General features: G+C 49.9%; 1 protein-coding gene across 1 annotated transcript; it reads left to right on the top strand.

Annotated features, from left to right (window-relative positions):
- Nucleotides 1-270: 270 nt before the first annotated feature.
- LOC126428192 (uncharacterized) lies at nt 271-11,412 on the top strand. The gene is made up of 4 exons (XM_050090109.1): nt 271-363; nt 8,517-8,921; nt 9,004-9,393; nt 11,000-11,412. Exons 1-4 carry the CDS (start codon nt 352-354, stop codon nt 11,048-11,050), a joined length of 858 nt encoding a protein of 285 aa, XP_049946066.1. The 5' UTR covers nt 271-351; the 3' UTR covers nt 11,051-11,412.
- Nucleotides 11,413-11,673: the final 261 nt, after the last annotated feature.

Below are 11,673 nucleotides of genomic sequence, written 5' to 3'. Positions count from 1 at the left end.
ACTCGGCAGCGAGGCAATCGGGCGGAGCGCGGACTCCGCTGGTACGGCGAGGCGAGGCTGGCGGATGGCGAGATAAGGCGGCGGGCGCGCGCGTGTGTGTCCAGGATCCGCGTCCCGTCACCCGTCACCCGCTCCAGCCCGCTATAGCTCCAGTTCCAGCTGGAGCGCGGCGCCGCCACCAAGGCTGACCTTGCCACCCCGCCCCGTCCCGCCCCACCCCACCAGGCCACACCCCGGCGAAAGCGCGGCCGCCCAGTGGCGGCCCGGGGTATAAAGCGGGCGGCCGCTCCCTGTCTGGTCACAGCAGTCCCCACAGTCTGGGAAACAGCCGTCTACACTCACTCTCCAGACATGAGGACATCTGTGAGTATACCGCACTACCACACACTACACTCCTAGCTTCTGGCTTCCATCGCCTTACCTACACCTTCTTCACTCACTTCATCAACTACTTCAACTACACCGTACCACTATAGCCTTTAACTTCTAACTTCCTCTTATTTTCTTCCTCATCAACCCTAACACCAGTTTCCTACTTAACCGTCTTCTGACTTCCATTAATCTTCTCATCTACTCTAATTTTACCACACTTTTGAATCTCTATCTTCTCTTCATCAACTATGACTACACCATTATACTACAGCCTCCACTTACCAAACCTTACTGTAGCTATGCTTTCTGTGATTGCACTGAATTATTTCCAGCACTTCAGAATGCTTCATCATTTGCTCCACCTCCAGTGGTGCATGCGTCGATGTACTTTAAATGACATATTGACATCCCACTTCAGGAACCCCCTTGTTTTTCTTGCTGTTGTAGTCTGACGAATTTTGCACTGCTCTCCACAATCTATTCTGTGCAACTCTCTTCATCTCTGGATAACTACTACACATTTTATTACTGTATTCGAGCTTTGGTCTCCCTTTATCATTTTTACCCCTCTGCACTTAGCCCCACTGTCTATTCAGCTACTACCCGGCACCTCAGTACTTGACCCATTGACCCATTCTATGTTTCACTCTTGTGCCACAGTGCTTTTCTCTTCCCAGTTCTATTCAGCACCTTTTCATTAGTTTCATTTCAAAAACTCGTGTTCTGACCTTGTTCTTACTGTTTATTGCTCAGGTATCACTTCCGGACAATCTGGACAAATATTTACTGAAGAGACACCGTAAACTTTATATTTCACATTAATACATTTCTCTGTTTTCAGAAACGCTTGTTCCACTATTGCCAGTCTACATTTTATATCCTTATTACTTCTGCCGTCCTTTACTACTGAAGTAGCAAAACTTGCCTTCTGCATTTAATATTTCATTTCCTAATCTAATCACACGATTTAATTCAACGAGACTGTAGTACCGTACTCGGCATCTACAAAGTTGTCTCATCATTCTTGTGCGAGCACAGCTTCTATTTCTTTCATCATCGCGTTTTCTAGTTAATGATTGCCTGAATTTTTTTCTCTCACTCATTCTGAACTTTTTCTCCTGTGTTTTATTTTTCTTGGAGAACTACTTCCTTTAGCAATTTAACGCATGCGTAAAACTGAGACACTTGAGCTTGGCGATACACCAAATTTCAGGTGGCCTGCTGGCTCAGTGCTTTTAGTTTTGGAAGATATCTCGCTGCACCTGAAGGCGAGTTCTGCTAGGCCGTACGTGGTGGACACTCCACCTCAAATGTCTGCACGCGGTTCAGTTATAACTTAGGATATTTCCAGAGGAATACGGCAATCGGAGTTTGGTAACTGATTTCAGTTCCTGACACAGATCGAAAGCAGTAGAATGACCTTCAGTGCGTCTTTATCCATCGACCAGAACAGTCATCTAGCACACACGCAGTGTGCCACTTTTTTCCAAGGGAAATAATACAAAAAAAAAGTTATTTTTACGATATTTCTCGTCGATATCTACGGCTTCTGGACAGCTTCGCTGTATTCTAGAAGCAAAAGCATCGACGTAGATTACGTTTCTTTGAGATGTATATAGCAGAAGTTGGCAGTACAAAGAGACAAGTTGAGAGAGTTTCACTCATTGCGTGGTGCTTCTTGCGAACCGTTCAAGATGTACGGAACACGTTCGCCAGAATTACGGCATATGTTTAACGTGATAAATTTCCACAGAAGTATACTGAACTCCGTCGACCGAAAGGTAGTGTGTGTATTAGTAGGGCGATGTTTGCGAACAGGCTGCGACTACGGAAACAGGCCCACTGCTGCCACCTCTCTGGGTGTGCCTGAGACAGACCCCCTCCAGCGATCTGAGGAATCGCCTGCCCACCGCAGTCGGTATGCATTACGCCGGGGTGCACCGGTTCCTTCTCCAGGCGCAGGTAATACAGTCATATACGCACGGGCGATCGGATTCCATATCTCGCCGTCGCCCCCTCCCCTCCCCCTGCCCCCATCTCCGGTTTAAAATACCGCGCACCTCATCCAGACACTTTCTCTGCAAAATTTCGTCTCAGATTAATGTGAGTTCACAACGAAACCCGCCTCTGAATTACTGTCAGCTTCCGAAACGACGTGAAAGGCAAACAGTACGATCGTATGTCTGCGTGCTGAGTTATCAAATGTAGCAGCAGCTCCAACATAAATGCAAGAAGTTGAAAAACACACCTTATGTCGTTTTAGCACGCGGTTGTCTTCGGATGACTTCAAGGCTTCGACGAAAGTCAGCAGCGAACTGGGGCAACTTTGTTGCAATTCATGTTTCATTTGGCCTCCGGCAATCGTCCGCAATTTAGCCAGCCAAAACGCACAGGCATTGACGAAATATCTTTTTGTGGAACACACTATTTGACAAGTGTAATGTAAAATGGACAAAAAGGCTAGATTACCAAAGGCCTTTCGGCCAGCCAAAACAACAAATGTTGGTTGAAATTAATTGAAAACAGTAGTTGAACGACCAGTACAGGATGGAAGTGCTGATTTATCAAGGACAATTATTCTTGAACACTGCTCGAGTGTTTGGGATCGCCATCAGATCGGATTAAAGGAAGAAACCGAAGGAATTCAGAGGTGCTCTGCTAGATTTGTTAGCGGTAGGTTTGATCAACACGCGGTTATTACGGAAGTCCTCCGTGAACAAAAATGGGAATCCCTGTCGGGAAGACGGCGTCCCTTTCGCGAAATACTGCTGAGGCAGTTTGTAGTACAGACGTCTGCCACAGCATGCAGAACGATCCGACTACCGCCATCACACGCGTCGTGTGAGGACCGAGAAGACAAGATAAACGAGGGAAGCATACAGGCAGTCTTTCTTCTGCCGCATCATTTGTGAGTGGGACAGGGAAGGAAACGACTAGCAGTAGTACAAGTACCCTCTGCCGTGCACCGTATGATGTCTTGGGGAGTATGTACCTACTTGTAAATGCAAACGAAAACACAAAAAACGAGCAAGAAGCAATCACTGCAATTACTTTGCTGGCCGTTGTTGCAAATCGCGTCACGATACTCACCTACATTAAGACCGTTAAAATACAGAGTATCGATACCTTACAGGTAGTGTTAAAATTTATCGTGCCACTTTTGGAAAGATTTCAAAACAAAAAGTACTGGAGCTCCTTGTACCTTTGTCATTTAGAATGTTATCGACTTTTTTAACTGCGCGAAAGGACGTCTAGCTCTTCAGTCGGCTTCCTCTTTTCTGTATGTGTCTGTACCACTTCAGAGTTTTTACCCAAAATGGTCACAGGCCTACCAGTGCCACGAATGTGGTTGGCTGCTGAATATCTGTTGAAGAGTTAATTGTACGTGGTCGAGCCAGAAGTCTAATAGCCCACTGATTACGTAACGACGACAACCTCGCTTCTAGCTACAATGGGAAAAACCTCAATCCTGCTTTCCCGTACTGAGAAATGGGTCGCCAAATTAACAACGTGAAAGGCGACGTGTGTGGTGCGGCGTGGCGTGGTGTGGTGTGCGCATAACGGAGCCCGGGAACGTGAGTACAGAGTCGCAGCCGTGACAGACGTGGGCAGCGGCTCGTGTCGGCGGTGATCGGAAAGGCGCGATCCAGTTAAGCAGCCGTCTATCTGAGCCGCCGATCTGCCGCGCTGCGGGGAGACTGGGGGACCTTCGGTCGTGGAATGTCCGCGAATGGGCCGCGGGAAACGACTCCAGTTCCCGGGGCGGTGAGCGGCCCGCCGAAGGTTCCAGCGCCCCCTCCCCCCCCCCCCCCCCCCCCCCGTCTGCAGTTGACAGAACGTGGATAATTGCTGCGCCCTTCCCTCGCCAATTAACAGCCCTAGGTGGGATTAACTTACCGGGGTCGAACTGAGCGAAATGTCCCCCTTGCGTCGTAGAAAGCAGAGAACATACCGGAAAAAGTAGCCCGTGCGAAACCCAAACCGCGCTATACAAACACGCACAGTATTGTCAAGTACCCGGGTTAGCGTTAACTTGGCGCTTGTAAACACCCGATGGTTCAAATGGTTCTGAGCACTATGGGACTTAACTTCTGTGGTCATCAGTCCCCTAGAACTTAGAACTACTTAAACCTAACTAACCTAAGGACATCACACACATCCATGCCCGAGGCAGGATTCGAACCTGTGACCGCAGCAGTCGCGCGGTTCCGGACTGAGCGCCTTAACCGCGAGACCACCGCGGCCGGCTCCCGAGGCAGGATTCGAACCTGCGACCGTAGCAGCAGTGCGGTTCCGGACTGAAGCGCCTAGAACCGCTCGGGCACAGCGGCCGGCTACACCCGTAGGATGTTGGATTCAGTAACACATAGTCGCCACCTAAGGTACTAACCGTCAAGTCTGGCTACTGCTCGAAACTGCAACAGCCTCGAACACTTTTTAATTTTTTTATTATTTTTTTTTATGGACAGGTCTTGGCAAGTGATGCTGAATGGAGAGTTATTTACACACGGAAAATTAATATCTGGCGTGTCCTGGGGAAGTGTGATAGGACCATTGCACAGTTCACGTTGTACATTGATGACTGAACAGATAGTATTCGTAGTAATCTCGATCTTCTCACGCATGTCATATGTAGAAAAGTGGAAGTAATATGAAGTTACAGGTTGACATAATATTGGCCCGATGGAAAGCATAATTAGTTCTTGGTATTACGGATAATCAATCTTGCAGATTAAGGTACGCAAAACCTGTACTAATCTTTGAGGACACGAATAACGTGTTACAACTGCAGTCAGTAATGTCTGGAAATAACAATGCGTAGAGAAGTTCAGAAGAAAGATCACGTAATCACAGTTGTGGGTAAAGTAAATGGAGGATTCTACAACTTTCTTAAGGTGCTGTAAAAATGGAGTTTGTCTGCGACAGAGGTTTCTTTGGAAACACTTGGGCGAGCAACACTAGAATACTGCTCAAGTGTGTGGGATCAGTTCCAGATCGGCCTGAGAAGGGATACTGAGTGCGAACAAAGAAGGGAGGGCACTCTGCAGTTGTCCGCTGTGTCTTCTATAGTACCAACCACAGACTGCACGCGCCAGTGCAGTGACGCTGATGGCAGATTTAGAGCTAGCAAGAGGTCTGCGAATGGGCAGGTGGCCGCTCTCTTCCGAGCACAAATGTTCTCTTCTCAACAAGAGGGTGGCCTCAAAATGCGGCAGTGTACGACGCACTCGAACGAAAAAGTAAAACACAACGAAGTAGACACGGTATAAAGTTTCAGTGTCACAGAGAGACGAGACTATTGCTTTATTAGAGAGGCAGCAACCCTTATAGTCTCGACGGATTTTTCTGTTTCCCTTACCACTTCTTTCACGTCCGGCAATTACGTCGTTACGTGAAAAATGTCGAATTGCTCCACGGTTCAGGATTCACGCTAAACTGTAGGTCCTCCTCCTATAATTGTGTGGGTAAATCGGTGGAGATGTCAGTCGAAGGCAACGCGCCTGGTGAAACAGCGTGCCGTTGAAATCAGTCTTCTTGCTGATGACAGATTTACTTGCTACCTACAAGGTCCTTGACGTCGTAGTTCAAGAGAGCTGTAAAGTGTTCGACTCGACGGGTTATTTCATCATCTTCTGGCAATGAAGTGTTACTTTCAGATAAGTTCTGCACCAGAAACATTACGGCGTACATTTTGTTGCAGCCAAGACATTCTGCAGTCCAGGACGTGATTCTTAGCCACAAACTTGACAGCTGCATTGCGATCATGTCTGTCCGAGTGACGCACGTGCCATCCGCAAAGAGAATAATTTTTTTAAGCTACCTGCTACGTTTAGCATCCGTTCTTTATTGTGTACCAGGAACAACAACAGCAAGTACAGAACAGAGCTTCCGCCCTTTACGGCAGTTCAGTCAGATAGAATTTTTTTTTTTCTGTCTGCTGCCGCTAGAATACACCGCTCTGCCTTTCAGTTGCTAGACAGGACAGAAACAACTGTACAGCCTTTGTGGTAGCCCGCCACTTGTCACCAGCCCCACATTCCCTACGAAGGCCACACGGTTCGCCACACTCCCCCGCTGCTCTGTCAACTACTTGTCGCAGCGGGTCCGTCTTTATCGTGGCGCAGCGGGCGGCTCGCTTAAGGCTGCGGGAAAGTGCAGAGTGGCGCGTTTCATTGACAAGCCGTAGCTGATCTGGCCGGCAGGCGGCGCAGAAGAATGGGAGGCGGGAACAAGACAAGCGACCGGCAGCCAGCCGCGCGCCCTTGACATCTGGACAGCTCAGCTCCCTACTGTGTGATTCAGCGGGTAGCGGTTAGCGGCAGAGCCACGAGCCCGCAGTACAGTCCATTGTTCTTCAGCCGTTTGTTTTTCTTTACCATCTGCCCGCTCCGACCTTGCAGTAGCCAAGATACTCCAGGCACGCGCCGTGCATCGGCTCACTGTTGCCGTTTAACAGCGTGGTTCCGGCATTCGGAGCAACTGGGCTTGCTCACGTGACAAGCTGCAGCCGTGTTCAGTTCCAAAGTGGGGCAAGTTGTGCCTTGTTGTATCAATCAGTCTCTCCTTTTATAAGAGGTACATTGAAATTACTTGCTAGCTGAATTCAGCTGCGTTCCACACACAACAGACAACAGGTTTTAATGCAGCCACTGTGGGCAGAACGCTATTTTGCCAGCTGCGGGATACTACTGTCAAAAGTGACGCGAACACGGTCCTGTAATAGGAATGCTTGACTTTACTAAGAATGCTTTGTTGTGGCGCATTTGGAACGGTGGACAGTTGCGCTCTGCACAGAGTAACTCAGTTCCGAGCCGTTATGTACCAAGTAACGAGTCATTCTAAACATGTTACTTCATATTTCTAAGACCCACGGTCTCCGCTGGACTTTAGAGCTGCGAAACCAGTGATGTACGGCGTTCTACGGCGAAAAATACCAATTTTATCCCATTACCACTTTAATTTCGCAAAATCCTTTCTTGGTGAGAGTCTATGTGACCTACAAATGGTTACATGAAAATTTAATGTCTCCGAGCCAAGTTGTGTAGATTGAATGTTATTCTTACAAACTCTATTGCTGAAACTATATTATATTCAGGGTGTTTCAAAACCTTTTGATTAAATTGAAACATGTGATAGTCTGTCCACAACCGATTATACTGAGATAGGAAACCAACGGTCGGAAACACATATTTATTATGTTGTGCAGATATACAGCGTACAGCGCATAACAACAACGTAGCTCATAGTAACTGTTCAAAGGCGACGATCGCCAGTCCCAGTGCACGTACTGCAACGGCGTATCAGGTTTGGCCGCACTCTCTCAAACATACCTGGTGTGTCTTGTAGTAGGAGACGGGCAGATCAGACCCTAGCAACTAGGTGTTTATATGTTTCTACGCGGGTTTCCTAAACCAACATCTTGACGTAATCCGAGAGGAAAAAAAAAAAAATCAAGAAATGTGAGATACAGCGATCGCCCTGCCCACGGGACAGGGCCTCCCCTTCCTGTCCAACAGTGAGGATACGCAGAATGAGATTTTTCACTCTGCAGCGGAGTGTGCGCTGATATGAAACTTCCTGGCAGAAGGCGAGTTTGGAAGGTAGGAGGCAAGGTGCTGGCAGAAGTGAAGCTCTGAGGACGGGCCGTGAGTCGTGCTTGGGTAGCTCAGTTGGTAGAGCACTTGCCCGCGAAAGGCAAAGGTCCCGAGTTCGAGTCTCGGTCCGGCACACAGTTTTAATCTGCCAGGAAGTTTCAGTGAGGATACGTGTTGCTCAGGTGTTGACGGACATATTCATCGAAGTGGACTGGTGCACCATCGTGTTGAAACCACGCCCTTGAACGGACAACAAGTAGTACAATCTCCAAGAACTGCCTTTTCAATACATGCATCTGAGACTGGCGGTTGTCACATTGATCAATCAATATGGGCTTCGTTGTTGTTATGCGGTGTACGCCGTGTGTGTCCATAACGCAATAGATGTGCATTTTCGACCACTGCGTCACTGTCTCAATACAATCGGTTGTGGTGCCACTATCACTGTTAGAGCACCCTGTGTACACAAACAGTATAACTATGGCTGTCAGCTGGAGCCTGCGAGAAGGAGTCGGCGTGGCTGACGCGCGCGCTCTCTTGTGCCCGCAGGTGGTCTTCGGGCTGTTGGCCCTCTTCCTGGTGTCGGCCCTCGCGGAGGAGGAGAGCAAGGCGGCTGCCCCCGCGCCGGAGGCGGACAAGAAGCAGGCGAAGCGCGGCCTCTTCGACCTGGGCTACGGCCACTACGCGCCGGCGCACGCCCCGCACGTGGTGCACGTGCCGCAGCCGCACCCCGTGCCCTACCCGGTGGACCGGCCCGTGCCCCACCCGGTGCCCGTCCCCGTGGACCGGCCCTACCCCGTGCAGGTGCCCGTCGACCGCCCCTACCCCGTGCAGGTGCCCGTCGACCGCCCCGTGCCCGTGCCCTACAAGGTGCCCGTGCACGTGCCGCAGCCCTACCCCGTCGAGGTGAAGGTGCCCGTCGACAGGCCCGTGCCCTACCCGGTGCCCGTCAGGGTGAGTACCGCACAGCAGCAGCACCGGCAGCCCTAGCTAGCGCCAGCCCCGACTCACACCGCGCCTTCTTCTTCTTCCGCAGGTGGAGGTGCCCGTGGACCGCCCCTACCCGGTTGAGGTGAAGGTGCCCGTGGACCGGCCGGTGCCCGTGCACGTGCCGCAGCCCTACCCCGTGGACCGGCCCGTGCCCGTGCCCGTGCCCGTCGACCGCCCCTACCCGGTGCACGTGAAGGTGCCCGTCGACCGGCCCGTGCCCTACCCCGTGCCCAAGCCCTACCCCGTGGCCGTGGACCGGCCCGTGCCCTACCCCGTCCAGAAGCCCGTGCCCTACCCCGTCGACCGGCCCGTCCCCCACCCGGTGCCCGTGCCCGTCGACCGCCCCGTGCCCGTCGCCGTGCCCAGGCCCTACCCCGTCCACGTCGACAGGCCCGTTCCCGTGCCCGTCGACCGACCTGTCCCCGTCCCTGTCAAGGTAAGCCCTCTGTCTGCTCTACTATCTTTTCTACCGTAAGTTCTGCAGTACTGTGTTCCTCTGCTCACCTGGAGATGCTCCACTTACAGCCCAGCCCTTCAGACAGACACTCGTTGCTAGTTGCTTTGTCACTTGACATCGCGTCATTCACAAAGTAGTGAGAAACACCGTGTTTCTTTCCTCTAGATTTTTTTTTAAATGGTTCAAATGCTTCTGAGCACTATGGGACTTACCTTCTAAGGTCATCAGTCCCCTACAACTTAGAACTACTTAAACCTAACTAACCTAAAGATATCACACACATCCATGCCCGAGGCAGGATTCGAACCTGCGACCACAGCGGTCGCGCGGTTCCAGACTGCAGCGCCTACAACCGCTCGGCCACTCCAGCCTGCCAAAAAAATGTTCAAATGTGTGTGAAATCTTATGGGACTTAACTGCTAAGGTCATCAGTCCCTAACCTTACACACCACTTAACCTAAATTATCCTACGGACAAACACACACACAGACACCCATGGCCGAGGGAGGACTCGAACCTCCACCGGAACCAGCCGCACAGTCCATGACTGCAGCGCCTTAGACCGCTGTACTAATCACGCGCGGCTCCATTTTTACAGCTCAGCGCTTCAGAGAGACACTCGTTGCTACTCGCTTTGTCACTTGACATCGTGTCATTCACAAAAAAGTCAGAAACTTTGTGTTTATTTCCTCTAGAAGCAAATGCTTTTGTACAGTTCCAAGAGTAACAGCAGTCCACTTTTTCCAGTCACTTGTAGGACGATTGTAGTGTGAGATAGCACGACTATTCCCTAAATTATTAGACTGTAACTGATATTCGTATACCTGAGTCACCAAGCAGCCAAGATCACCTGCCACTTGCCTTATTTCAGCATTGGATTTATAACAGTTCCCAATCACTAACGCTAAATTCTGAAGCATTCTGAACGACCAGAGCACTGACGCCACATTAACTATCGCGATTCTCAGAAAAACTACCGATGCTGAACACGGCCTCACAAGAAAACATACGATTATCTTCCATGAAAAGTCTCTATCTACAGTGATTTTGTCATGAAAGTAGGCACTGAGATCAGGATTTTGAGTATCAGCTTTAACTGGGACAGTGCACGGGAATAAGCACTCGATGCTGCAAAGTCCACAGAGAAAGAAGCCGAGATATCTGTTATATAACACAATTAGCACTGATACTAACGTTCCACTATCACTGACATTGACACACTCGGTGGTAGCTTACGTAGTTCCATGACATTTCGATCAAATACGTACGAACCACGCAGGTTGTTAGTGCGACAGGTAACTCCTCACGATGACGACAAAGGATGTCACTGTAAGCTCGAGTATACAAACAAGCCTGACATGGGAATACGACTGGGTAACATTTATCCACTTTGAATATCTGTTTCAATGAGTCTCTGTGTATTTGTTTGTATATGTCAGGTGTACCACACACATATGCACCAACATTTGTCCTTTCCCAGTTTCTTCGGTCAGCAGTCAGCCAGCTACAGTGTTGAAGGCCTGTTGTTTCGACACTGGCTCCCGTCGTCAGGAGTCGGCATGTGACGGACTCGCACCTGTTGCAGGTCCCCGTGCCGGTGCACCCAGCGCCCGCCCACCTGCCGTACCACGGCTGAGCCGCGGCGCAGCCTGACCGACCCGGCAGTCAGCTGACCGCGCTGGGTGACCGCCCAGCCGCGGCAGCCGGCTGACACGACACGCCCCGGCAGTCGCCCTGGCTGCGGCACGACCACCACCCGATCACACACACACACACCACACACATCCGCCCTGCTCTCCGCCGCCGCATTCTCTCTCTCCTCTCACTCCTTCACTCTTCGCCTCTCTCTCTCTCTCCTTTTACTTCACTGACGTGCACTCTTCTGCGTCATTACTTTATATCTATACGCAATAATACTACATTATTGTTATTATCGTACATAAATATTTATAATGTTGATGACGTATCAAGAGTTTTGTAATGTATTTTGCAACAATATTTTTTTAGAATAAAATAGATTGTTTTGCAAAAAAGTAAACGCCTACTTACTTTAACCACAATCCTCCTTCCCCATATTCCGTATATTGTGTTGTTGTTGTGGTCTTCAGTCCAAAGACTGGTTCGATGCAGTTCTCCAGATTACTCTATACTGTGCAAACTAAATCGCTGCGTAACGACTGGAATCAACAAATCAACATCCACTTGAACCTGCAAACTGCATTGAAGCCTTGGTGTCACGTTTTACCCCCTCACACACTT

This window comes from Schistocerca serialis, chromosome 12, assembly GCF_023864345.2.
Source record: "Schistocerca serialis cubense isolate TAMUIC-IGC-003099 chromosome 12, iqSchSeri2.2, whole genome shotgun sequence".
Lineage (NCBI taxonomy): Eukaryota > Metazoa > Arthropoda > Insecta > Orthoptera > Acrididae > Schistocerca > Schistocerca serialis.
This window is presented reverse-complemented; position numbering and strand designations above follow the sequence as displayed.